This window comes from Gadus macrocephalus, chromosome 15 (genome assembly GCF_031168955.1).
Source record: "Gadus macrocephalus chromosome 15, ASM3116895v1".
In the NCBI taxonomy this organism is placed as follows: domain Eukaryota; kingdom Metazoa; phylum Chordata; class Actinopteri; order Gadiformes; family Gadidae; genus Gadus; species Gadus macrocephalus.
The window spans coordinates 4,884,626-4,912,527 of NC_082396.1; the positions used below are offsets into that span (position 1 = coordinate 4,884,626).

General features: G+C 45.2%; 4 protein-coding genes across 7 annotated transcripts in view; 2 read left to right on the forward strand and 2 right to left on the reverse strand.

Moving 5' to 3' along the window:
• slx4ip (SLX4 interacting protein) overlaps positions 1–8,565 on the reverse strand; it is a 34,837-nt gene extending 26,272 nt beyond the window's left edge. Inside the window, exons 1-3 of one of the 4 annotated variants that reach the window (XM_060072952.1) lie at positions 8,527–8,565; positions 8,273–8,392; positions 7,636–7,709 (exon numbers count right to left, since the gene is read on the reverse strand). In XM_060072952.1, coding sequence (XP_059928935.1) covers positions 7,636–7,662 — 27 coding nt within the window. In that variant the 5' untranslated portion in view covers positions 7,663–7,709; positions 8,273–8,392; positions 8,527–8,565. Of the gene's footprint in view, positions 1–7,635; positions 7,710–8,268 lie in introns of all 4 variants that reach the window. The other 3 variants (XM_060072951.1, XM_060072954.1, XM_060072953.1) reach the window with 3 other exon arrangements.
• A 182-nt stretch (positions 8,566–8,747) lies between these two features.
• On the forward strand, positions 8,748–12,425 carry mkks (MKKS centrosomal shuttling protein). The gene is made up of 4 exons (XM_060072955.1): positions 8,748–9,956; positions 10,271–10,452; positions 10,849–10,959; positions 11,370–12,425. The coding sequence occupies exons 1-4, from the start codon at positions 8,972–8,974 to the stop codon at positions 11,802–11,804; spliced, it is 1,713 nt and encodes a 570-aa protein (XP_059928938.1). The 5' UTR covers positions 8,748–8,971; the 3' UTR covers positions 11,805–12,425.
• A 3,004-nt stretch (positions 12,426–15,429) lies between these two features.
• Positions 15,430–21,103, reverse strand: memo1 (mediator of cell motility 1). The gene is made up of 9 exons (XM_060072653.1): positions 20,675–21,103; positions 19,649–19,730; positions 19,498–19,566; positions 19,233–19,345; positions 18,718–18,829; positions 17,973–18,115; positions 17,785–17,861; positions 17,560–17,664; positions 15,430–17,349 (listed from the first exon to the last, which is right to left on the reverse strand). Exons 1-9 carry the CDS (start codon positions 20,733–20,735, stop codon positions 17,218–17,220), a joined length of 894 nt encoding a protein of 297 aa, XP_059928636.1. The 5' UTR covers positions 20,736–21,103; the 3' UTR covers positions 15,430–17,217.
• A 454-nt stretch (positions 21,104–21,557) lies between these two features.
• LOC132472857 (spastin-like) lies at positions 21,558–27,146 on the forward strand. Its single transcript, XM_060072652.1, has 16 exons — positions 21,558–21,886; positions 21,979–22,062; positions 22,151–22,234; positions 22,586–22,764; positions 23,098–23,234; positions 23,331–23,424; positions 23,550–23,624; positions 23,758–23,829; positions 24,398–24,473; positions 24,950–25,041; positions 25,153–25,232; positions 25,461–25,503; positions 25,620–25,699; positions 25,816–25,886; positions 25,979–26,019; positions 26,394–27,146. The coding sequence occupies exons 1-16, from the start codon at positions 21,769–21,771 to the stop codon at positions 26,517–26,519; spliced, it is 1,452 nt and encodes a 483-aa protein (XP_059928635.1). The 5' UTR covers positions 21,558–21,768; the 3' UTR covers positions 26,520–27,146.
• The last annotated feature ends 756 nt before the right edge of the window (positions 27,147–27,902 follow it).

Sequence of the window (27,902 nt, forward strand, 5' to 3'; positions counted from 1 at the left end):
CTCTCTCTCTCTGGCTCTCTCTCTGGCTCTCTCTCTCTCTCTCTCTCTCTCTCTCTCTCTCTCTCTCTCTCTCTCTCTCTCTCTCTCTCTCTCTCTCTCTCTCTCTCTCGCCCTCTCGCCCTCTCTCCCTCTCTCCCTCTCTCCCTCTCTCCCTCTCTCCCTCTCTCTCTCTCCCTCATCTAGCCGAGTCGCTCCCACTCTCTCTCTCTGGTCGCAAAACAATAAGGTGAGGCTGAACCTGTTTCCTCCAGTTTTAGCATCGTAATTACAACAACAACGACGAAGGCACGTGAGCTCATGTGACTTAGTCGCTCGATGTGGCCCCCGGCATTCAGAGTCCAGACACGGGCAGCTCTCTGGTGACAGCAATACACACACGCACACATACGCACACGCACTCACACAGACACAAACAGCGCACATCTGTCCTGAGGCATCACACACCGCTGCGAGCGTTACACGGCGGTTCCGTTGCAGGCCAGGGGTTGTAAATTCCTAGCCTTGCAGAAAGCCCGGCCGGGGGGGGGGCCCCCAGCCAGCCGGATTCCGGCGCTCTACGTCATCATGTCATCGACGGCGGGCCACGCGGGACCGACAAGAGGCCCCCCGCTCCAGACGCCACGGCTGGTTAGGCCGCCGTTACATCTCGTCCGCGGGCGGCCCTGATTATGGTTTACACATGAGTACAAATGGGCGAGCGGCACGGGCCCCACCACCACCACCACCACCACCACCACCACCACCACCACCACCACCACCACCACCCCCCCGACCGCCGACCGCCGTCTCCGGCTCCACCGGTGCCGGGCGGCGGAGGCCGGGGCTCTCTCGTGCGAGCTCCGCGTCCCGCCGGACCGGGAAGTGATGGATGGCGGCGGAGGACCCCCTGCCGAGTGACAACACCTGGCGCCGGGCGACGAGCTGTTCCTTCCCGGGCCGCGGAAGCGACGACGCAGACCCCCCCCCCCCCCCCCCCCCCCCCCCCTCCTAACCCCACCTCAACCCCCGGACTTTGACGGCCTCGAAGACGGGTACGGGACATGCGGAGAGGCGCATATGAAGACAATACCAGACGCACACACACACACACACACACACACACACACACACACACACACACATGCGCTTCCAAGGTCACGGTTCCGGAAGCGGAGCAGAGGCCGGACACTGCGGCCGGGGGGGCGGGCTGTAGTCACTTCATAACAGTGAGTGTTTAGGCCTCATCGGGGCGAGGTCTCCACTGAGATGTTATTTCAATCAGGACCACAACACAGACCCAAGCCTGCTTTAGACAAGAACATTCTTTGTAGAAGAACATTTTTAAACGAAGGCCCCTTCATCGTCCACGACATTAACTTTCCTGGCATAGATACATTATCATAAATGTATGAATGATACATCCATACGTTTATTAATGATGGATTACGTATTCTAGACACAAGGCTACTTGTTGCAAGATAACGATATTTTTTTAGTACCTTTAATGTTCGTATCTTGAGGAGGGAGGGGGGCAGATATACAACCATCACGTTACTTTAAGTACACAACATGGGGATGCAATCTGTCCAACTGACATGGCAATTGCTTCAACATTGTCATTGTTCCCCTGAAGGGGAATATCAACAGTTGGCGGTTGTCTTTATCCAGTGTTTAATGTTCTCTAAACGGCGGAGAGTCGCTGTGGAGTGGGGAGAGCGCCCTCACATGGTCAACGTTGAACGTTCATTAAACGTTCAACGTGTGTAGGAATCGTCGGCCTGCAACTCTTTAACATGTGGGACAGTTTGTAATCAATTACTAATGCAAATACAGCCAAACATTAAACTAACTGAGTGTATCCGGCCAGTTTACCCGATCTTCTGATTTACACAACCCCAGATTTCAGCAAGAGTCTTGGGAATTATAGCTGTCACACAGCATGGAACCGGCATCTCAAAGATAAAATGGCGTCCCCACCCCCAACACCACCACCCCAGCCACCACCCCTAAGCAATGAAACTCTGGTGTGGCCCCTGATTCAAAAGGCTCATTCAACCCCGCTCAATGGTTGCAATGTCATTGTGGAGATGTAACCACGGCAACCCCCTGTCTGTTTATTCAAGGTTAACATTGCGCCGGTGAATTAGAAGGGAATCAAGTTCTCATTTTAATAATGGACACATTTGTTCTTATTGATGAACTGTTACTAATCCACTCATACGTACAATGTTTCTGTGTGAACTAACAAGACAAAACCGAGCACAGATTAATGACCCTAAAGACAAAGTACCTGACGCATGTCTTATGGTAAAATTACAATTATATTACTTCCCAGATTTATGTCGTTCCTCTTTGACTCTGTGACACATTAAAAAGGTTGTTAAAATCAACAACAGGGGTAGGCCTCAAATCAAGTCACTTAAAAATATTCAATTCTCTCACCATCATCATCGTACTCAAGCATAGGTTAGAGAGGGGGATCGGGCGATCATAAAAGTTATTTTTAAACACCCGTTCTTCCAGGGACATAAAAAGCAATGAGCCGGAGCATGGCTCTGAATATGCGGGTGGTTCTCACGTATAGAACGGGATGTGTGCGTCTGTGTGTGTCAGTGTGGGGACCGCTCTCCCCTAAAGATCCCTTTTGTCTCATGGCGAGCTAAGGACGGTCGGTGGCTTCAGCTGACTGCTTTCAACAATTACTGGTCCGTGGGAAACCCTAGTCGTGGGGAACAGGCCCCTGTCAATAAGGCTGTGAAGCCCCCCGACGGCATGCTAAGTCCCGGGCTGAATGCAGGGACGACAACGGTGTCCGGATCCTAGCATGACATTCTTTTGGGGCCTAAAATGTCAACACACAGTTGCGGTTGGCCAGCTATTACAGAGCTTTATTGTTTTTCCGATGTGGGATGAGATAGTGTCACTCAAGGCTGGGAGGGTTATAGACGAATGAACACTGAATCCGAGCCATCGATCCGTTGATGGTCAGAGCAGGATTTGCCAAGGGGTCAATGCACCAGGGTTCGCGGCTTACAGTTACAACTAATGTGATCAATATCCCGAGGTAAGGGGAAGGCATCTGGTGGTCGCTCTTGAGTAGCATATAGCAAGGGGGGGGGGGGAAGAGAGAGAGAGAGAGAGAGAGAGACCACCAAAATAGTTTGGTGAGTTTATTAAGTTTGTCTTCTTTTTTTGCACACAGAGCCAGACACGCTCGCCTGGTCCTCCTTTATCACATTACAGGCCTCAGACAAGATTAGCCTGGGAACTCGCCATCAACGATAACATTTCTCTACCACTCACACGAACAAACAACATGTGATTTTCAGGGGTTTTCTGAATAGTGGGCTTTATTATTTCCAAGAACACAACCTACCAAAATCACACTAACAAGAATGTATTAGTTCACCTAGCGCATTTCAGGATTCAGTGAAGGCCCTGCATTCTTGGGTTGCTTTATTTTTGTCATAAGACTGCAACATTTAATCTCTCTAACCTGAGGTTTAAGAAAGTGGTTTTGGTGGAATCTAAACGCGCACAAAGGCTCCAACTACAATCCTATCGGGTGATTATATTGACCATCTTAGAACACAAAGAGGGTCCTGTGAGGTGAACCCTGGCTATGACCCCTGACCCCCATGTGATGAGCCTTCCAAACCAAGCTGCCGTCTCCATTTGATGCAAAACTTCACACGCAGCAAAAAAAAACAAACCTTTGTGGACGTATTCATGGAAACCAAATGAACCGTGTATATCCCAGAGATGAGGAGCTCTGAAAAGAAAAAAAAACTAAAAAGGTTCCTGGTGCACACAACTAAAAAGCAAGTCAGCCTAATCTTCTGTCTACTATCAAAGGCACAAAATTAACATTCCACAACCTATCACTCTAACCTAAATACATAAACAGGGTGCATTTTTTGCTCTAAAGTTTATGTTTTTACTTTGACAACTTTGAACAACAATACAAAAGTATTGAGGAAGAAGATTGAACTTTCATCTCCCATTTCCGTGTGATAGGTAATCATTTAGACAGGGCCGAGTCTGTTGGATGTTGCTGTGTACCGTATCGGTTAACATGAAATTCGTCCCCTCACTTCCTCCTCTGCTTTCATTGTTATGCCTACAGACAGCAGCGTATCTTAAGCTTCTATTACCTCATTTTTCAATTTACACGACCAAAACCATTGATTCAGTGCAGCACGTTGATGTCTGCAGATAAGGATAAATAATTGATGCACCATCTTTGTACACAGTACACAATATCATTTTTCAAGCTGACAATCCAGGCTCCGTCTAGATTTAAAGTCAGATTATCACGTGTTGTTGTGAGACTGATAATGAACTCAACACCCAGTGCAGTGCTATGGATCACACTGTTTTTTAACATCATGTTAAACATCGCTGTGCCAGAGGAGCAGCATGGGAATTGGGAGTAGAGCACTTGTATCGTTGTTGTTGTATACAACAGCCGGCTCAAGGCATGGTACAGACAGACAGGGATCGCAGGATAATACGTTGACGAGCCCTTTAACACTGCGCTGAGAAAGTTCCACAGGAAGTCTCTCTTCACAGAGAAGAGCGCTAAAGTGGGCCAGCGGTGTTTTGTTCTCTGCCATCCACTGTTTTTTTATGATAAACTGGGAGCAGGGGGGGAATGAGTGAGCGCACCAAAAAGTGATATCTAATACCCCTCTCCTTTATTGTGCCATCCTTTGTGAACCGTCACACAGTAAATGAATAGAAACGAGTCTTCCTGCGGGCTAAGCCCAACTTCCCCTACTAATAGTTCCCTGCTGCCCATAATCCACCGCGTGGCGTGCCATGGACAGCGAGGAGGGGAGAGAAAACATATCAGGAAGATTACAGCGACGACCCCGCTAACGGCCCCACGGTTCAAACCCAAGCACCATAAACTAGTCTATATTTGGCCGGCGACCAGTAAATAAACAAACGGCCAATCAATCCACACTGAACGCCGCTTTCGCTTTTTCTGTTGGTGAAGGCTCTGGCCTACATCAACCCTCAGTTCCCCCCCCCCCCCCAAGAAACACTCTTTACCTTTTTCCTTATCGCCCTCCCAGACCATGCAGCAAATCCTCCCAACGGCGTTGCTCAGAGTTGGGCACGGGGCCCAAAGCGCTGTGAGCAAGGCGGAGCGTCCCCCCCTTCGCTGCCCTTTGCCTTTGCTATCACACTGTACAAGAACCAGAGCCCCTTGGTCTGCACTTAGCCCAGGGGCTAACACTAACCAGCCACAGATGTTTACATTGGGATAGAAGGGGCAGCAGATGCAGCCTCACTCAATAAAACTTGCATCTCTCTCTCTTTCTTTCCCTTTCTCTCTCTCCCTCTTTTTCTTTCCCTGCCCTGGGGGGAGTATTTACATCTGTGCAATGTGACGACTGTGTTTAAAAGCCACATTCACGTCGTTTTAAAGTCCACTCCTGCGGTCTTTGTTCTCGGGCTCACCTGTCGTTCCTCTTTAGATAATTACCAGTGCCTGTCCTATCATTGTTGCAGGGAGACATAATTGAACGAATCGTTTTGCTTTGTTCCCCAAAAGCATTGCACATTGAAGCGAATTTTTCCCTAAAAGGACACCTGAGTGTCATTACATTTGATGATAAGAAAGGAGCACAGCCAAGGAGAGAAATTCCAAGAGCAAGAACAGACAGGAATATCTTCCGGCTAACATTCAACATGCAAAGCAAGGTCAGAGCCATCCTTGATTTACTGGAGAAGAGATAGGCACATGAAGGAAGGCCATGGTCCTCATTCCCAGAGAAGAGCAGCAGATTAGGGGATCAAAGAGGAACCTGGGTCAGCCACCTAATCTACCCTAATCACAGCTCAAATAAAAAAAAGAAAGAATAGTTTCTGCTCACGGCGCAGGGCTTAATGTGAGGTCCGCTATGAGCTCAGCCACAGTAATACTTCACAGCACATCCCAACCTCTGACGCAGTACAGTGCTGGGATCCCTCAAGCGCTCCCCGCTCCCCCCCTTCAAACCCAATCTGAAACCCCCCCTGGTCCACCCGCTACATCAGGAAAAGAGGGTCCCTGTGGTACCTGGACACCACTGAAAGGCAGATGGTGGTCCGCAGCAGACCAGCGAGGCCCCCGGCCAGACCGGCGTGAGCCCCGGAGCAGAGGATCTGTTCTCCACGCCCGGGGGCTCTTAGCGGAGGTCTGAGTGGCTGGTCATAGAGGCACACGGCTATGTGTGTAAAGGAGGTTTCCAGCACCCCCTGCGGCTCGGCGGCCTCAACTGAGGGAGCCGCTTTTGAAAAACATGCAAGAAGCCAAGATCGTAAAGCCCAGTAACGGCCGGACCACCTCAAACACAGCCCCCTTGGACATTGTGGAGATAACTTTTACATTAGATAGCCGCAGACTACAGAGTATGATTAAAGTTGATGTGTGTGTGTGTGTGTGTGTGTGTGTGTGTGTGTGTGTGTGTGTGTGTGTGTGTGTGTGTGTGTGTGTGTGTGTGTGTGTGTGTGTGTGTGTGTATTGGCTGGTGTGTTTTTGTGTGAGTATCGGCTGGAGTAGAGTATGATTAAAGTTTACTTGTGTGTCTGAACTTTGGCTGGTGCGTTGGTGAGTGAGAGTGAGTTGGTTTGTGTGTGTGTTTGTATCTGCATGTTGGCTAGTGTGTGTGTGTGTGTGTGTGTGTGTGTGTGTGTGTGCGCAAAAAAGAGGCGGGCAAACTGTTGTTTCCCATTGGCTTGTTTTTTTTGCCATTCATTAAACCACATGTTGGTGGCGGTTTGCTTAGTGAAAGGGAAGCCCTGGGTTGCGCCTTAAATGCTATTGTTTGGACAGTTCCCTTCCCTTATGCTTGTTTGTGGTCAGCTGGTGTAGCACAGTGCGTAGACTCTCGACATTTTCTCAGGCAGAGCCACATAACACTGTTTTTATAAGCCCGCTGGGAAGCAACCTTAAGTGAAACAAGGGCTTTAGTCTCCCACATCCAAACTGAAGGAGTTGTGGGGGTGAGGGTGGGGGGGGGGGGGGGCATGCAGGCATGCATAGGAAACAAATGGACTGAATAAATGCAATATCTGGTCAAACTAGGCACAGGAGGAATTACGGAGGATGTGGGAGATCAGTGAGAAGGTCCACTGCACTCATCCACACGGTTCAATAAATGAAACATCAACATGGGGAGGGGGCCGTCAGCTTTACCTGCACTTAGCGGGAACATCTGATGTGAATTATTGCAGACGGAGCATGGACAGTTCTGGTGGTTCAATAATAAGGGTTTTCTCTTCGCCCAATATCGTTACTACATTCAGGGGCAAGGCAGCCTTGAGACTTCCCGTTGTGACTTGAAACGCATCGTCCGAGTATCTGATGAGTGGTACGGGTCTACAGCACCCCCTTGTGGATAAATAACGTGTATAATGTGCATCAGCGCCATAGAGCTGTGAAGGGCTTGTTAAATGAATATATACAACTATCTGACTATTCCGAATAAAAAACAAATCATCGGCTTCTAATGGAAACAAGACTAATAAAATAAAGTGTCTTCGACAGTCTGTCAGTTATCATAAACATGCCATAATAATAAAATATTAAATGGCCAGATGTAACATTTGGACAGTAAGGGCAGATGTATTTTAAGGTATCCTGATCTGAGACGTCCCACTTACCTTGATGACAAGTTTTTGAGGAGCCATTCAAGTCGACCACTCAGTTACCTTCAGTCAATAGGGGCCAGGGCTATCTGAAATAAACATAAAGCATAACGGTATAACAATTAACAGTGAAGTTGCCACATTCAAATATTAAATATCACCCATAACGTTACTAGAATGAGCTATGAGTTACTCCAATGTTACATTATTGTGTTAAATTTGCAACTGCACCATTATGGCTGAACAAAGAGAATCAACATTGAAATATCTATCCATATCGTCTTTGACTTTTAAATATATGGCACTGACATAGTGTACCACATTTTCATAACCATCAGACTATACAACACCTCAGGCGAAGGTAGGCCTATCCTGACTCTCTTTCTATCCATCTCTCTCTCCCCCAACCAACCCCCACACATACTGGACAATGTACAATAGGATTATAGATAGATAGAGATTATAGATACATCTACCTCTGGCTCTCTTTAATTATGTGCAATATTGCTAGTTTTCTATTGACTTATATTGACTGATATTGTTGATTTTCACTGTTTGTCCATTTTATAGTTTGTCAACTGTACTGTAATGTCTGTTGCTACTGGATACCTGAATTTCCCCAAGGGGGTGAATAAAGTATCTACTTACTTACTTAATATTACAATTGTACATTCACTCCGCTGCCACCCTTCGTTTGAAACGCGGCGGGATGACTTTATTATTGGTGACGTCAGATCACCGCATCCAGTCAGGGACAGTTTGCATCTATACACTGTAAGTAAATGTTTTTGTTATCAACAAACATGAAAAGATGAAGGCATTTTTAGTATACTAGTGGAGTTGTTCACAGCACCTTTATTCAACAAGGTTTAAAACAGGGGAAAAGTTAGGACATTTTCAGCAAACCGCTTCGCGCGAATAGACCCCAAAAGGACCCGAATGTTGTCGTTACAGAAACCGCTCGCCGAGCTAGAAAGTATGTTTATATTGACGAATTTTCTCGGTACATACAACAAATAGCCATATTCCTATGTTTTATAATTAATTTACCTATTTTTTAAAATAAATAGATTCTTGCCGATGCAAATGTGTCTCTGTTATGATGTTTTTCTCATCAGGCAATATTGTAGCCCCCACTATTCCTACTACAGACGCGTTATCCCTGACTCGGAAGCCACTGGTAACATGGATAATAAGGTTATGACATATATCCCCGAATATTTGTAGAGAAGATAAATATATTATGCTGGTGGATAATTGGACCTAACCGAAAACAAGTTGTCGTGCATCCTCTATTAGTATGGCTTGGGGTTGTAGAATCCTATTGTCGACTGCTATTTAGGACCAAGTCATGTCTCGTCTCTCAAAGAAATCGCCAGCGTTGTGCACTGATCTGCCTCTTGAAAACCCTGATATTTGTCAAAAGCTGAACGTCTTCAAACAGCTTTTAACGTCGTGTTTCGGACCGAATGGCAAACTTAAGCAAGTCCATAACAACATAGGGGGTCACTCTGTTACTACATCCACTTCCGAGGTTCTCCTCCAGTCTGTGTCCCCGTCACACCCTCTCCTCAAGTTCATTGCAGCTTCTGTCCTCAACCATGTGGGTCGTTTCAGTGACTGTGGTTTGTTTGCAGCAATCCTTTGTTTTGCACTCATCGACCAGGCAAAGCTGTCTGGCCTCAGAAGAAACGTGTCCATCAGTATAAACCAATATCTGTTGGACATATGCACTGCATACCTCCACCAAGATGAATGTGGCTGCAAAGTGAAATTGGACTTCAGCAGCAGCAAGAACTTGATCACATTAGCTCAGAGTGTCATCTCCAGCAAGCCAGCGTGCATGCTAAGAGAACAAGAAGCACTGCACATAAGCATGCTTGCTGTGCAAGCCTTTTTGCTAACAGTCCCATGTGAAACTCCTGGCAATGTCAGGCTAGGTAGCACAGTGACAGTGTCCGTCGAAGGCCCTCCTGTTGCACAATCTGCTGTGTTCCCTGGGTTGATGGTGGAGATACCAGATCATTTCAAACTTTCCAACAAGAATAACTTCCAATCCCAGCCAACGAAAATGGTGTTGTTCAGTGTGTCTCTCTCTGGGGACTTGTTTGAAACGGACGAGGGGACGGTGGAGGTGTACCATGGGGCAGACGTAGAGTCCCAGATCTTGGACCAGCTGCTGGTTCTGGGGCGGTGCGCGGTGGAGGACCGAGTGGAGCTGTTCGTGTGTCAGAAGGTCATCCATCCGGTGCTGCATCAGTACCTCAATCAGCATGACGTCGTGGTGTTGGAAAGGCTTGGTGCTGCCCTCGTTGAACCCCTTGCTGAACTAACAGGTGGGCCCCATATCTATAATATATATGCATGTTTGTAATCTTATATGAATCGTATGATATAAATAATCTGTATAGCAGTCAAAACAACAGCTACTTACTGCTTAATGGATAAAATGAGAAGATTCTAATTCTGATAAAAATGCTACTTTGAATAGGTGGGCTATTAATCCTACTTTTTAAAGTGCATCGAACATTGACGACCTGATTGATAATGTATTATTGGCATTGATATGTATGTAATGTATTGTATGATCAGTATATTTTATCCAAAGTCTTCCATTCATATTTTATCTCAATTGTCACTCTCTTATCAGGTTCACAACCTTTGGCTAGTTTATTGTCCACGATACCACCAGAGGCGTACGGGCTCGCAAGAGGCCTGAATGTTAAAAACTTTGGCTCCAAGAAGATGCTCCATTTGGAAGCCCCCGGTGAAGCAGTGATCTGCACTACGGTCCTCTGCCACAGGAACCAGACCCTGTTGAGCGAACTGAAGGTAAACGTTGGGCAAGATTGTCAAACCTTTAAGAACGTTAGTTGTCTTTTCTAATGTTAACAGAAACAGAGTATTTTTTTTTATCTCCATGAAGAGACGTTTAACATTCCCACCTGACATTGGACCACAGCACTACCGTATGGTAATAGTAGTGTACTACAAGTATTAAGCTATATATGTTCATCATATACATATTCGTCGCAACAAACATAAGATAGATAAGCTAGGTGATCTGGTCTCGGGACTCTGGCAGCAGAACCATTTATTCATTCATAAAGTGGGAGTTTATACATATTACTTATTTCTAAAGCTTGCTTCTATTTCTGCAGAGGTCACTGTAACCATACAATAAGATCTGATGATGACAACGCGGTGATTCTTGCGGTTGTTTTATAGGTGGTGGTTCAGAAGGCCCAGCATGTGTTGAGGCTCACCCTGAGAGAGCCCTCTGCCCTGCTGGGAGGGGGGTGCACCGAGACCCACCTGGCTGCCTACGTCCGCTACGAGGTCCTTATCCCTCTCTCCCCCCCCCGTCCCAGACCCCTGCTGACACAGCACATCTCACACCGCCTTTCATGAGTCCTGATATTAGCTGCGATAAGATAAAATGAAAATCAAACAATATGGTCACTTGGTAGAGCATGTACCATTAAAGGCTTAGTCCTTTCTGCAGCGACCCGGGTTTGAATCCTGCCCGTGGTCCTTCGCTTCATGTCTTACCCCTCTCTCCCCCCAAAGCTTCCTTTCTATCTCACTCAATAATAAAAAGACTAAATAAATAAAAACAATATCGTCCCCGGACAACACATCATCCAATCATACTTTTTGATGCATTCCTTCTTCCTTTGCACCGACACCATGCACAGACTTCTGAGCCGACCTCCACACTAATCACCTCTCTATTTCCCCCCTCACAGGGTATCAGAAGGGCGGCCGAGGCGACGTCGTCGCTCTGCTGCTCACCCACAGAGTACCTCCTCGGCACCGAGGCCTTCGCCCGCTCCCTGGAGTGCGTCGCCCGGGCTCTGGAGCACGACGGCGGGACCCCCATGGTGGACCTGACCCACGGCCACCACTGGGCCGTCCCGGTAGACGAGGCCCCGGACCTGGAGGGGAAGCCCCTGCGTCGCTGCGGCTGTGGCCTGGTGAGGGGCTCGTCCGTGGAGAGCTGGACCTTCCTGAGCACCAAGTACGCCGAGTTCTCTCCCGCCGTGCCGCCTGGAGGTCGTGCTGCCGCGGCGCAGCCCGCCGTACTGGACTGTTTCGCCGCCAAGATGAACGCACTGCAGGTTGCGGTGGAAACTGCTAATCTTTTGCAGGATATTCGATATATAGTTCAAGATAAAAACTAGGCCGTAGATGACGGATTCTATTTTAGTGTTGTGTATTATTCCAAAGTAAATAGTTATTTATTTTTCTGTTTTTTTTATTTATTTTAGTTGCAGTTTTTAATCACAACACTAGGTGTGAGTATTGGCTCTGAAGTAACCAGTAATGGCTGATAAACGTGATGGCAGCGTTTATCAGCGTGTGCAAGACCGTTCAATCGTGATTTATTAGTTACTGATACGTTTTTAAGCCACAGCAGTCATCAGCACTTGGGCGTCCATAGAACATTTGTGTGTGGGGAAAAGTGATTCCTTACAACATGGAGGATATCATTCTTAAACATTTCTTGCCGCATTTTAAAATGCCGCAACTGGAAGTGAAAATGCCCTCCGCTTTAATCGATTTATACCAGATGCACTTATATAAACGTCTCGTGCAAAGATTATTTGTTCATAAATATCCTTTATCGTATGCTTGTTGTTTAACACATGATGCATCACCAACATGAAAAATCTATCATTATTGATGATGAGACTTTCCTCACCACAGTGATACTTGGGGTCAGAACGCAGCTCTTTTATAGAAGCTAGTTTATAAATATAAGTTTACAAATATGAAGCCTTAAATAAAGTAATGAAATCATTCCCATATGTGTTGCGTGTTACCTCCATAAAGTTATGTAACTACGCGATACTGCTTATTAGTGTGCAGCAGAAGGTCAACCATGTGTCTGCTTGAGCACTTCCTGTGTGTGTGTGTGTGTGTGTGTGTGTGTGTGTGTGTGTGTGTGGCGTGTTTGTGTATGTGCACATCATCACATCTGTTGGTCTCTACTTCAAAGCCATGTTTCTTTACGGTCATCTGATAGACATTACCAAACACTAATATAGTTATTAACTGTCACAAAATGTTCTCGTTCAATGAGGAGGCATTTCAGTCCCGAGTTATCTCCCTAGGCAGACAGCAGAAACAGACCTGATACTTAGTGAAAAGTAAGATCCCCTTCTTTGATCTATGGACCTTTGAAATACAAATAAGGATCGGGTATCTCATAAGAATTGGACAGGAGGCACCTTTTTCCACTTAGAAATTTCTGGAGGATCCTTCCTGTTTCTCCTCTCCCCCTGCAGTAGGCAAGGCAAGATTCATAATACTATTAAGATTATTAATACGTTACTCTTACCTAAGTTTCATAATAGTAACAATATTTTGCGCTTATTGGTCAGGCAAAGCTGTCTGGCCTCAGAGTAAATGCGTCCATTAGTGTTAACAAATATCTGCCAGACAAATGCAACAATAACAACGGCAAAAGCGTTATTGATGAAGTGCAGTGGAAATATTGGCAGCCTCTAGACATCCGAGTGGTGTCGCCTCTTCATTCAGGGCAGCTGCTCACTATCTCAATCATACAGAGATGAGCTATGAATACATGCCATTTGGTGGAACGCTTTCATCCACAGCATCGTAATCCTAATAGCATCCAAGTTAAACAGTCTAAATACCATGTGCATGCATTCTTAGCATGGGGTAGTAGGAACCCTGAACCCTTATTGAAGCCCTCACTCTGGTATCTGTAGCTGTCACAGTAGCCTGTCCAAAGAAACATACCTTGTTTTTACTCTGACTTTACTTTTGGAAAATCAATATCCTTCCTTCAAGAGCACAAACCCTTCTCCTTGATGCTATTGCAACTTTCAAAATACATTCCCCCAATTTACAAAATAGGCCTATCTATATCAGACCGATCAAGGTTCTGCTAGGGCCTACAGTACAAAACCCTGATCAAACTTGACACTCCAGTTGCGCTCCATTACCTTGGGAAGTAGTGCATCCCGGCTGACACAAACTGCAGGTACATTCCCGCACTGCTGCCTCTGTACCATGTCAGAAACTAGAGTGGTGAAGCCTGGATCGGGCAGGTAGCTCCTGGGGGAACCAGGCCTGCCACGATAGACCGACTGTAACCAGTTCTGCCAGAATCCCCATCTAGCTTACACAGCTTATCAGGTTGGCATGGCTAATGCATCTCTGACTCCAGGTTGGTTTGGACTGGGGCACCCTGTGTTCGGAGGGATCTGTCTATCTCAGCAGGGGATCAGTAAGGAAAAGACGACATCGCTAACTCCTTCCCAAAATAGAAGGAGAGAGTGCGGCAAGTCAGACAAGAATTAGGACGCCACCTCATAAACGTGAGGAAACCAACACAAGAATAGTTTGGGCAAAGTACTTTTTTTTGGCCTTTCGGTCACCAGTCTCTGTAAGGAAGCCATCTTAAGCTGCATGCTCATCATTAGACAGGATGTATTTTTTTGTACTGCTACACACTAACACGACATGTTAATAAAAAACATTTCAGCTTGTCGGCTGACAGCAGCCCAGGGGTTGGCTGAATATGCAGAGGTTGTTGGAGCCCCCAGCTTCTATGTCCCTCTTTCAGAAGTAAGGAACCAGAAACTCATATAAAAGTGGTTACATGGACCCCGCCAACACATTGCCCGGCAGGAGTCAGGCCCAGGGCTCATAATGAATCACTCACTGGCAACCAGTGGGCTTTTGAATTGCCAGTTGGGGAGAAAACTGCAGTGCGACAGCATTTGGGTGGCCTGGCTGTTTGGGAAATGTCCTCTCTGACCTCAACCCTGGAAGGTCTCACCCATTTCTCAGCGCTAAGGAGCCATGGTTGGCAAGGAGAGAGACGACCACCATTACAGTAAATGACAACTGCTTGGTTACAGCAACAGGAAAATCAACGGTACCGTTTTAAAACAAGTTGTTTTTAATGGGTCGGCGGTCAGATCGAATCGGGTTAGTCAGAGTCCAACCCGTCAAGCTTCAACAGAGAAGGGGAAGGAGGATGAGGAGCAACCCAAGTCTTTTGATTGAAAAAGGTGAAGAGAAATTTGAACATTTGAAGGTCAGTTTCTAGTTTGTGCAGTTTTAACAGCTAAAGATGGGAACTAAGTATTCTCAAACAGAAAGATTGAAAGGTAGAGATACAAGGTCTGTCACTGTAAGATTACCGATTATCCTTCATGAATGCCAGTACTGTTGAACTCAATCACCCTTTTTAAAGAAACAGGGGACAGATGAATGCATTATGAAATGGAACAAACACAATACTAGCAGAGACAAATGCCGTCATTCATTGAAGTAAGTAGTAATGAATGCTTGGTGAATAGAATTAGAATGTTAGTTTACACCCTTTTATATCCCCGTTTTATTGGGATGGAGTTTAATGGCAACACCCAATTCATGTTAAAATATATATTATTATAAAATATAATTGATGGTTAAGTTATCATTGGTGAAGGACAATTACCAACAAAAAAACGGCATGGGGCCAGGAGAGGGATGTTCAGAAGAGGTAAGGACCACAATACTGGGAAATGGGAAGATTTTAGGTTTACTTGATTCATCATTTACTATAGCTCCCTCTACTGGTAAAATCGAGGTACGTTTGTATGCATATCGCATTAATGTGGACACACAAAGCTGTCTACATACATTATATTGTACACCACTGTTAAATGGGCATTTCATACATCCGTGTTTACAGACATTTGAATTATAATCTCTCAAATACGTTACTTTTTCGATTGCATGTTAAAGCAACACATCACAATTGTTCAGTAAAGACAGGAGAATGCATCCATTTCAATATATTTTTTACTTTTTTTGTAACATGAATCTTAAGCCTTGACTGTATTTTGGGATTTGTTTCCTCTGTGGAACCTGAGATTAGAAACAGCTCCTTTGCAGGAGTATTTAAGCAGTATATTTTGGAGGTGTTGTGACTTGTGAAATTCCATTCTCTATGCAAGAGAGATAATACAAAAAATAAAAACACATCTAACAATTAAACGGCAGAAAACAAACTCAAAATTACGCCGTGCTGAGGTTCAGCTTAGGGCTTTGGGCAGGGGAGACCTCTCCTTCCCCTACTGTAGGAAGGAGATAACTTCAAGACAATACAGGGTCCTCAAAAAAAAAGAAGATACATATAGAGAGAAACAAACCAGAGCGTATGGTGTAAAATAAGACAAGGAAAAGTATGGTTTTCAGTGTGCAGCAGTGATCCGAAGGCACAATAGCACAGTGTGTCATGCTTTAGTGGTGTTCTTCACTGATTCGATGAGTCAAGGCCGACTCGCTTTTTCAGTTGTGCGGTCAATAGATTTTGACCAGTTGGCTATCTTAATATTAACAAACCTCAACCAATTCCCATGTTGAAACCAGAAACCAAGGTTTTTATTTTCTAAAAAGGAGGGGTGCTAGGAGTGCATCATTTTAAAATCGGTAAACACTTGACTTCAGCAGAAGGATCCACCAGTAACAAGAGAATAGATTCAGTGAGGCACACAGAAAATGTGCTTCAACGCTACATTTGACTGAGTCCTTGAGTCGGTTGCCCAGAAGACCATTTGCAACAAATTACCTGTTTAAATAGATTTAATCATATTTTTTTAATCCTAAGGTCTGTAGAACGTTCTGGATTCAAATTAGTAGTTGTATGTTCACACAGCATGAAGACAGCAGTCAGACACTGCCAATACATCTATTCAGTGCTACGAGGGCGTCGCTGGAAAACTGGGTACAGCTAAACAAGGGGGAGCATAAACGACAACACTTTCTCGTTCAATTGTACCACCACACTGCTTGTAAATACTAGTAAATCTAAGAAAAACTAACAAAATCTGATTAAATAAAGAAAAAAAATGATGCATTAAGGATTATATTTAAATCGACTAGTATAAGTATAATAGTAGTAAATGTATTTGGTATGTACAGCAGTGGGTTAGTGAACTGGGTTGAATGCAGCCCTTTGTTAGCAGCCACACCAATAAGCAGGTTTGTACACACCGTGGTAGTAGCAACCCCTATTATCAGTCAGCATAATGCTTGAGGATGTCGGTCAAACCCATTTCTTCCAGGTGACCTCGAAATGCTCTTGAATCATTTAGAAGTTTCTCTTTAATCATACTTTCTCAGGGGAAAAAAAAAACAAACACGAGCACACAGGAGGAGAGTCGCGATAAAATGAAATTTACATTTCAACTTGTATCCTCAGTCCTATTTAAAGGAGTAAAAAGTGGACTTGACCAACCCCAGTCCTTACGAGATCCAAAATACCCCCTCCTCCTCCTACCCTACGCACCCCAAAATACCCAGCACGCCCCCCCCCCCCCCCTCCCCCCCGCTACTGAACCATAGGCTCCTATAAATCAGCAAAACTGCAATCCCAGCATAACGGTCCACCCCCCACCGAGGGGAGATCGGCGGGAGAGCTAAGCGAGGATGGTGGAGGGAAGTCATTGGCATTCTAGGTTTTCTAGGTCCTTCCTGCAGATGGTGGGTGCTCAGTGGGTGACGGTGGTGGGGGGGGTTTGGATCAGGTTATGGCAATAGGCAGTAGTCCCCTCCCCCACGGGGCAGACCTCAATGAACTATGAGAGCCCCGGCGGCGTAGCTCACAGAGCTGTCCTGCCAGTTCCGGCATTCGCTAGATTGGGCATAGTTCAGGAAGGAGAAGTTCATTTCTAAACCGTTCTTCCTCAGCTCCGCCACCGCCTGCAAAGCAACGAATCAAAAAAAAAATCGGACACATTGACGATCAAAGTCGTCCAAAAGGAACATGCAGTGTGGAACAAGACCTCCAGCTCGTCTTCCAGAACCAGACCATTATCATTCCTTACAGCTGTCCTTACTAATGTTAAGGCCTACACATAGTTCCTAATTTGAGGGATGTTTCGGGTTTAGTTGGGAGGTGGTAGCACTTACGTTTAGTAGCACTCCAATGGGGTGACGGCCACAGATGGTGTTGTGGTATTTCTTCAAGTAGTTGGTGAAAGACATCGGGTCCAGCTGCTCTATAATGCCCATCCCCTTCAGAGGCCGGGCGGCAAGAGACATTAGGATCGTTTAAGAAGAGATTTAACTAACTAACAAAAAACTAACTTTCTTAAGACACATTCTATGTTAAGCACAGTGTAGATCTGGACCTACCATTTTATCAAGGTTCTCAATGGATCTGTAGATCTCTCCTTGGGACTCATCGTAATACGTGTATCGAAAACGCTGACCTAAACAGGTAGGTAGAAGGAATGTCAGCTACACCACCAGCTAGTGCAAAACAACGTACACAAACATGATCAAGGTTTTCAACAGCTGGACATAATGGAGGCGGCACTCACCCCAGTGGCAGAAGTCGGATGAGATGATGAACAGATTGGAGGGGTCCGCCAGGTACTTGCTGAACAGTGCTCCGTACTCCTGTTCCTTAGTCTCGCTCAGTGCACCCACCAGCACAGGGACGATGCTAAACTCATCTTTGTGGCTGCAGATAGGATGGTGGCATACTTTTACTACGTGTCCTACACTGCATATGTCGTGGGGTGTGTGCGGGACAATTAAGAGTTCATTGATAGGTCAATGTACAAATAAGACAACAAATGTGACCAATGATATGAAAAAAGGCGAGAGCTGTTGCTAACTGCTAGAGGAAAAGCTAAGGGGGACTCCTCCACTAAGGACTTCTATGGAACTCTTTCGAACCTTTCGGAAGGTGAGCCCCCTACGCTGCTGACATTTAAGGCGCATACACTACGACGGTAGATGCTCGACTCGTTCCATTACCTGCTCCCAGCGTTTCAGTAGCTAGAAACGGCCTTTGAACTGCTGCCCACCACACAGAAGGCTACATTAATTATGCATGTCCAACACATGCCATGGGTGAGCGTAGCACTTTGTAGCGGTACTTTGGGGGCTATGTATCGAAATCTGAGTTAATTTCAAGTGGAAGAAGAAAACAAAAGATATGGTTATTAGCTCCCGGTGTATCGGTGCCAAGTGCCGAAAACCTTGGCACACAGGAAGCAAGGTGTGCCGTACGTTTTCTTGTAACATAGGCTCTACAGCACAACATGGTAGCCTGCTCACCTCTCCATGGCTTTCGCGGTGTAAGGCAAGTGCATTTCAATACTGTGCTCGTCCTCGTCTGTCTGCAGACTCATCCGCTCAAACATGCCAGTTTTCCAGAGGTCAGCATAAACTGGAAGACAAGTGGGGGTGGTACTTCAGTGTGCATATATAACCTTGTTCAAATCTCTCGGGGTTGGATTGCTTTTGTTTCAACAGCGAGGAGGAAGGTACTTTAAAGACATCTCTGTCGATGCTCTGCGGCACTCCGGCCCTGGTTATTAATCACACCCTCTGAGCAAGGGAGGCGTCTGGTCTCTCCAAGCACTGTATAAAGCCTGCATGGCACAACTTTCTTGACTAGAATAATCAAGGGAACCGTTTTTTTCCTTTTCCATCACTCTTTAGTATTATACAACATGATTATAGCAGAACAAATAGGCACAGTGTGGCTCTGCGTGTTATTTCCCCATGCCGTTTATGAGTGAAGCTGTGACATATCATCCAATACCAATTTAATGAGACACAGTCAATACCCTTCTGGTCGATCCTCAGGTCATAGAGGGGTGTTTTGTAGACCTCGGCAGGGGAGAGGGCACAGCGGGACAGGGGCACGTGGTGCGAGGGTCCCAGAATAAAGACCCTACGACTGGAGCAACAACAGGACTTTACCTCACTGAATCCAAGACACATGCCCCCCACCACTGCCCATCACAGATGGTCACTCTCTACCGACTATTGCAATCTATCATACATGAGGCGTTTCACTAGGGTGTGAAGCAGTGACAGCAAATGACTCACGTAACAGAGGGGTCCACTTGTTTGTATGCATGGGCTGCGCAGGCACCACAATAGGTGTATCCGGCATGGCTGGAAAAACAAAGATGCATTATTAGCAGTGGACACCATGGCATTAATCATTGCGGTGAGTCATGTATCCATTTCTACTTACGGTGCAATGATGGCTCTTGCAGGTCCAATGGTGGACTGTGCCTGAGACAACCAGCTATCTAGTTGTGCATTCAGCTGTGATCCTGGGAAATAAACAGAAAATACATGTATGCATTTAGTTATTCATTCGATACAGCTTTCCATTCAAATAAAATTGGTACAACTCGAGTTTATTAGAAACCAGAGAAATTGCTTCTACATATGAATCTTTATATTCTGGTCAAGTGGTTAGAATATTTGGTGCAAACATGGTTTGGTTTATACATCCAAATAGAATGAGAAGTAAACGCGAATGTGGCTGACATCCATGACCCATCAACATACATGATGGCTAAAGGGGTTGGCTAGGTTAAACAGTCTGGAAAAACAAGCAGGAGGGGCATGGATGACGCTAGAGCAGGGCTGATTTTGCAGAGAAGCTATATGGTTGGTAAGGTGGGGGAGGGGGTCTTTGTGGCAATATGAACCTTCAATGTTTTGCACAGCCATTATCAATCCTTTGTTCACACAGCGGGACGAACTATATGTTTTGTGTGGACTCATCAATCTGAAATATCTCCGTAAATCAACCCATCTTCAAAATGACTACATTATGACATCTGCCAGCCTAGCTGCCTGGGCCGGATAGTCCTGCAATACAAGACAAGCTGACTGTTCTTCCTTTCATAAAACACCCTGATCTAAAAAAAAATCCAAATAAATAATGGCAGAAGTCAAATACGGGAATGTATATTTTCCATCCACTGACAAAATTCTTAACGGGATTAAAACCACCATTGCAGCAAATGCAATAATGGAGAAGCACAGTGGACGGCAGCTAGCTCAGATCAGTAGGTGGATTAGTTGAACCTCACCCTCCGAGGTGTCAAACCAAAACTACAGATGTCACTGTCACTACCACCACTAGAGAGAAAATGTTAGGAGGGCGAGCAGGAGAGAGGACGGGCTGGAGGACCGTCGATCTGCGGGTTAAAGCCCTGTCTGTAGCGGGGTGGTGTGCTAGCGCTGCGGTCGGCGGACAAGTTACCCGAGGAGGAGTACCAGCTGCCGGCGTGACTTGCTTCTCTGCACACCACTCGGTTCGACATCTTGGATCCAAAGCTGCCTATCTTGGTTCTCTGAACTCTGGTCGGGTTGAAAAAACACCACCACGGAATCGTTTTTTAGATAAAATAGAGTGCTTTGTCTCGTTGAGTTCAGGGGGTAGCTCAGACAGAAAGCTACCGGACTAGCAGGCTTTGGTGTACAGTCTGCCTGTAGTTGTTTTTATCTTCTTTTTTAACCGGTTATACCAAGTTATAAAAAGGAACGACTAGGCAATCGACTACCTTTATAATCAAGCAAAAAAAAAGTCCTGTAACTGTCTTTGTAACGAGGGTTTAGTGGGCAATTGCAGGCTTGTCAGAGTAGTGTTGTTCTGGGGCAGAATACTGATCGTGGAGGATATGGAGGCAGGTAACGGGGCGTGTCTGAAACAGGCGCGTCACAGTGTGGGCGTTTCTTAACCAATGAACGACAGGTGTAAAATGAGACGCCAGTCCTATGGGCGTGGTTATCGTTTGGCATAAGCTCGTTTATTGTGCCAGTTCAGCCCGGGTCACGTGCAATAAATTCTCCAGATTTTACAACATTGTGTAGCTGTGTACAGATGGACTCCAATATTTAAAGTTGGAAAAAAAATGAAAACATGCCCAATATCGCTCAAGCATAAATGAAGGAGACATAATCGAGATTCACAGTTAACTTACTAACATCTATTAAAACTCCAAAGCAATCCATTCCTTTTTTTTGTTACAACATTTTACGAAGTCAATTAATTATAATTAATTATAATTTCGACAGTAAGGAAGTAAAATCATATGTCAAAGAAGGTCGACAAAAGACTATCGCCAATGTTCTAGTCCTAGGCCTCTGATTGGTCAAGTGCTGATGACCAAGGCGGAAGTAGTAACCTTTGTGATGTTTACGTTTTGTTCTCTGAGCAGGAAAGAGTCAGCCTTTACTTGCCCGTATCCCAAATATTGCCTTAATTAAGACATAATTGATTGTGAAAAAGCTTTTAGTACAAGTTCAAGACTGAGCTACAAACTATATGTCACGTCTACGAGCCAACTTGCAGTGATGGCGTCCAGAATGAGTAGCAGCAAAGGCAAAAGCAATAGCGACATTATTAAAGGCTATCATAAACAGGCATTCGAGTACATATCCGTAGCGCTAAGGATCGACGAGGATGATACAGGTTTGTGTATTGTATTTTTATCATGTGTCTGTTAAGATGTGTAATAGTGGGCTTGCTCATCGACATGTCCCCCTGTCTCTTTCGAATGACAGGAGTCAAAGAGGAGGCTGTCCAGTGGTACAAGAAAGGCATTGAGGACCTTCAACGTGGGATTGCCGTAGAAGTCACAGGAGAGGGTAGGGTCGCACTTCGATCGAACACATGTTGTGTATGCGTTTTGACATGCCCCTGCTGACTTCCCGGTTCACTCTCTTTATGTTAAAGGAGACCAGTATGAAAGGACAAAGAGACTCCAAGATAAGATGGTCACCAATCTCGACATGGCAAAAGAACGGCTCTCACTTTTGGGTAAGTGCATTTTAGCTTGTCATTTAGACTTTCAATAAAGTGATATATCATTGGAATATTAGTTGACTGCCCCGCCCCACTAAGCAATCAGCTACAGCAAAAGTTCAATCTTTTAAAACTTAATTTTAATTTTTGTTTGTCCTCATGTTTCTAGAATAACAACAAATAGGGTTGACAATAATGAGAGACAATTGATAGGCCTAGGAAGAGTGGCGTATCATGGAAACATTAAAACAATGTGGCACACCCCGTCGAGCAGCTAGATTGTCAGACATGCCTCATGCCAACTCTGAACGAAAGTAGTGGAGCTGCTAAATGTGAATATTATTATATTTTATATATATTCTACAGAGGCCACTTTGGAATCTACAAGAGACATCCCAGCTCCCAGAAGTCCCCAGAATGGTGGAAGCCAGCCGGCCCCCCAACCCAAGCCTGCCCCAAAAGGCCCGGATGCAGCTGGTGGCGCCTCCAGTCAGGTCAGGCCGTCCCCCCCTGGCAGGCCAGCCCCCAGAACCATCAACCCAAAGGTGAACTTCACAGAAAGTGTAGAGTGGTTATGAACAGTAGAACAACATTTCTAACGCTTGTTTGAACGGAAAATGTTTTGCCTGCATGTATGTAAATGATGGCACCCATTGAACTCCTGATCATCCCTGGAAGGAGGGATCCCCACTCTGCGTTCCTTCTCAAGATTTCTTCCTTGCTAATTAAGGGAGTTTTTCTTTTGTCCTCTGGGGGGCTAGGGTTAGAGGGGTAACACATATATGGCCTGTTAAGCCCTTTGAGACTGTACCTGTGATTAACGACTATGCAAATAACATTGAATTGAATTCATGTTTTGTGAATTTCAATTCCCCAAGGTTACCCCACAGGCAGGCCGAGGGGCGACTGTTAAAGGAGCGGCAGCGTCGAAGCAACCCCGCAAGAGTGATATGAAAAACTTCAAAAACGTTGACAGCAAACTGGCCAACATGATCCTCAATGAAATTGTTGACAGGTAAAAAATAAGTTAACTTCACTTGAAGATGTAGCAAATTCTTATCTAGCACCCGAATGTCGATGAATAAGAGGTTTCTTTGTTTGCTCATTGCAGTGGACCAGCCATATCTTTTGAGGACATTGCCGGACAGGAACTAGCGAAGCAAGCGCTTCAAGAAATTGTCATTCTTCCAGCATTGAGGCCAGAGGTACATCACCTTTAATGACGCGCATGAATGTGCTCTTAGGTTTAGTGGTCAGGTTCTCCATCTTCATTCTGTGTAAAGCAAACACCACCGATACACCAATGACCACTGAATCTTACCCCGTTCAGCTCTTCACCGGCCTGAGGGCTCCAGCCAGAGGGCTGCTTTTGTTTGGTCCCCCTGGGAATGGAAAGACCATGTTGGTGAGTTACCATGACATATGTTGCCGTGTCAAATATTGTATATATTTGTGGTCCCTATTCTCAACAAAGACAAATGGCAGATGTTTATGCAGCAGTATCGCCTTATTTCCTCTGTTACCTGTCCTGTTGCCAGGCCAAAGCAGTCGCCAGGGAGTCTGACTCTACCTTCTTCAACATCAGCGCTTCTACCCTGACCTCTAAATACGTGAGCTCATTTTATTACTGGCAAGTTTCAGCGAGATCAGAGGTATAATAATAATAATTAATGACATTTATATAGCGCTTAATATGGTACTCTATGACGCTTTACATATTGCCCTATCTAAACTATGTAACAGACATATATTAAGACAGACTAGGATTAAAAGAAAAACAGAGGTTAAACATGAAGAATAAGGTGGGAGTTAGGTGGGGCAGGCTAGTGTAAAAAGGTATGTTTTGAGTGCAGATTTGAAAGAAGAGAGGGTTGGAGAGACTTTGATGTGGGAGGGGAGTGAATTCCAAAGGGTGGGCGCAGCAACTGAGAAGGCCCGATCACCCCAAGTCCGGCGCTTAGTCCGGACTTGGACTAAGGAATCGGGAATCGGGAGGGGGCGTGGTGAAGGAGGAGGTCGGCAAGGTAGTGGGGGGGCTAGGCTGTTGAGAGCCTTGTAGGTGATGAGCAAGATTTTGAAGTTGATTCTGTGTTTAATTGGAAAAAGAAATGCTAGGTAGGTATGTCATTGCTGTGGGTTATGAAAGCCATTGTTGTATTGGTTCAATTTCTGCCAAAGGTGGGAGAAGGTGAGAAACTTGTGCGAGCTTTGTTCGCTGTCGCCCGGGAACTACAGCCATCAATCATCTTCATTGGTGGGTCATTATGTATTGTGAAACTTTGTAAACAAGTGTCTCGTGTTCAAATGCACAGCCTGGGGAAGGCTGATTTGAACAGCCTTTTTCATCAGCTTTAACATATTGATCATACTGAGCATGTATATGTGACATTCTTTGGTCAGTTGTACATTCCATTTACATTACCTACATTTAGGTACATATTCATCGGCGCACCTCTACTTTATATTTATAATATATTTAAATACTCTCAATATATACATAACCAACCGGATATATGCTATGTTCCCTATTTTCATATTCTCTGGAATTGTGCTAGTGTTTTATTTGTACTATGTGTATTTTTGCTAGTCTTGCCATATTTTTGCTCCTATTTGTGACTTGTGGATTTGCCACTTGCCGTGTCTTGAGGAAGTTCAGTGTTCAGTCTTGCCCCGTGTTAAACCATGACCAATGACAAAGAGACTTAGACTGTGAAATTCTGTGTGGTTCAGACGAGGTGGACAGCCTGCTCTGTGAGAGGAGCGAGAGAGAGCACGAGGCCAGCCGTCGCCTGAAGACCGAGTTCCTCCTCCAGTTCGATGGCGTAAGACGAGCTTCGCTTTACTTCAGTCTCGAGAGAAACTGAAAATATGCACAGTTGTATAAGTGCAGACTTTTCCTGAACACCTGTTTTTTTTGTTTTTTCCTGGTTCAGGTGCAGTCAGGGGGGGATGACAGAGTACTAGTCATGGGAGCAACAAACCGGCCCCAGGAGCTTGATGAGGCAGCACTGCGGTACACACACACACACACACACACACACACACACACACACACACACACACACACACACACACACACACACACACACACACACACACACACACACACACACACACACACACACACACACACACACTTGTCTCCCTTTCAACATTAAAGGTTCGCTATAACTCGATCTGTCCTCAAGTGTGCTAACCACAACATTCTTAACTTATTAATATGCATGCTTTTCCCTGTCAGACGCTTTGTCAAAAGGATATACGTGGCCTTGCCGGATGAAAAAGTAAGCACTATGTTTTCATCCGTCGATTGCCTTTTCTAAATGTCCTTTCTACCTTTTTGTCTTTGAGAAAGCAGTGAATGTTAATGTGTCTATGATGTGTCAATTCTAACCTCCAGACTAGACTCAAGCTGCTCACACATCTCCTAGGAAAGCAAGGGGAGCTACTGAACCAAAAAGAGCTCGCACATCTTGCCAAGTGGGTGCCTCTCTATCCTCTAAGACCTCATTTGCACACTGTTCCCCTCCCACAGTCGTGAATCTATTAAGTCGGCCATGACATCACCCTAATACCATGGTGTGCATTTTCAAAAGGGTGACAGCTGGTTACTCAGGAAGTGACCTCACCTCGTTAGCCAAAGACGCCGCTCTGGGCCCTATCAGGGGTAAGGATGTTCCCGGTTAAATATATACTCTCATTTCATTACAACTACCACTTTGTTTTGAAAGCGGCTGCTAAAAAATGTTTTCCACACAGAAATGGGACCGGAACAGGTGAAGAGCGTGGCGATTAGCGAGGTGAGGCATTGCATTCAACATGTTCATGTTTGGTACACGGGTTTATTTACATTACATTTACATTTAGGGCATTTAGCAGACGCTTTTATCAAAAGCGACTTACAATAAGTCAATTTGTCAGAAGAAAGGGATCAACAATGTATGGCTGTCAGTTCAGTAAGGACTGTTCATAGAACCAAGTGCCAAGCACTCATCATTTGTAGGTGTACCCATTCACCGTGTACAACAAAGATATCTAGGAGATGACGCTACACAATGCTAAGGAGAGCAAGGATGTACAACATACAATGAGTGTGTAAGAGGGGTGTGGGGGGAGGCTATGCAGAGTCTAGGTGAACTCGGCAGCCAATACAAACTTGTTTCTTTACCTTCAGATGCGGCGCATGAGGCTGAAGGACTTTGAGGATTCCCTGAAGCGTATCAAGCCCAGTGTCAGCCCACAGACCTTGGGTCTGTATGTGAAATGGAATAAAGACTTTGGAGACACGACAGCTTTCTAAATGCATGGAACTAATCAGTGGGCACTGTAAAATACATTGGCTACTAATTTGAATGTATTGGCACTGACTGCCATGCAGTTTGTCCCCAATGCCTGACCTTTCTGTTTATCGCTTGAATTTCTACCTCTGGTACTTGGCACAATGTGAGGTAGACCTATAGTATTTCATTTGTGCATTGAAATATTTAAACTATATTAACAGCATTAACCTAATATTGACAGCAAGTTTGAGCTTTGTTTGGAATCAAATTTAGACCTTTAGAAAACGATTAGGCGGTATTCAGTAAAAAACTGTTTAAGATGTGTATTGCAGTATTGCTGGTCCCGACAATGCAGTTTAGTATTTTTTTCATCCCCTATTTATATAGGTTGAAAATAAGGGTTTTCAGGGGCTTTATTTAAATAATTGGGTTATTTGCTCAATTCATAATGACTTTTTATGTTTTTACTGCTGTACTGTAATACTCCCTGCCCTCCTGAAGAGGGCAGCAAACTTCTCCATACTACATCGCGCTTGCTCAGTAGTGAACAACGTGAAGCGTTTATAAATTAATTAGAGTTTGAATTTTGTTTTTATTTGCGAATGCATCATACTAACATACAATAAATAAAATCATATGCAACTGATTTACCGAGGTAACGTCTTTATATTAGATAATGCCCGATTATGCAACCTTTCTTTGTTTCACCTTTTTCTACACCTGGTTGAATATAAAATAAGTGTTTTAGTTGGTTTACCTGTGATTTTCAGTTAGTGTGTGCACGTCCGTGTAATAATACAACTGAAATAGCTAAGTGCGGCGGTTTAGCTCCCGTTACCCAAACTGTCATCAAATCACACACAGAGGGAGGCCAGAAGCCGAGTTTACTGCAAGTGTGAGGTCATTTGAGACCTGTCAACAGCTTTACAAGTGTTTTTTTATTAAAGTTGTAGTCCATACCGGGACGCAAGGTCTCCTCCCTCTGCACCAGTGACGTTAGCTGTGGGTCCACTGGCCTACCCGCCCTGTCGCCCGTCGCCACAGCCTCTCACTTTATGCGTGTCTGGAAATGTCAGTCAGTCAGTCAGTGGCGCTTTTGCTGTTGAGAAGGAACACAAACCCCCACACATGTCCTCACAAGTACGTAAACACAAACACTCCCAGACGTCACTCACTCACGCACACTCATCCGTCAGTACATACTTATGCACACACACACACACACACACACACACACACACACACACACACACACACACACACACACACACACACACACACACACACACACACACACACACACACACACACACACACACACACACACACACACACACACACACAGTCCTGCTTACCCATGTACTCAGCTAGGCATACACTGATGCGTGCGCTCAACCATGGAG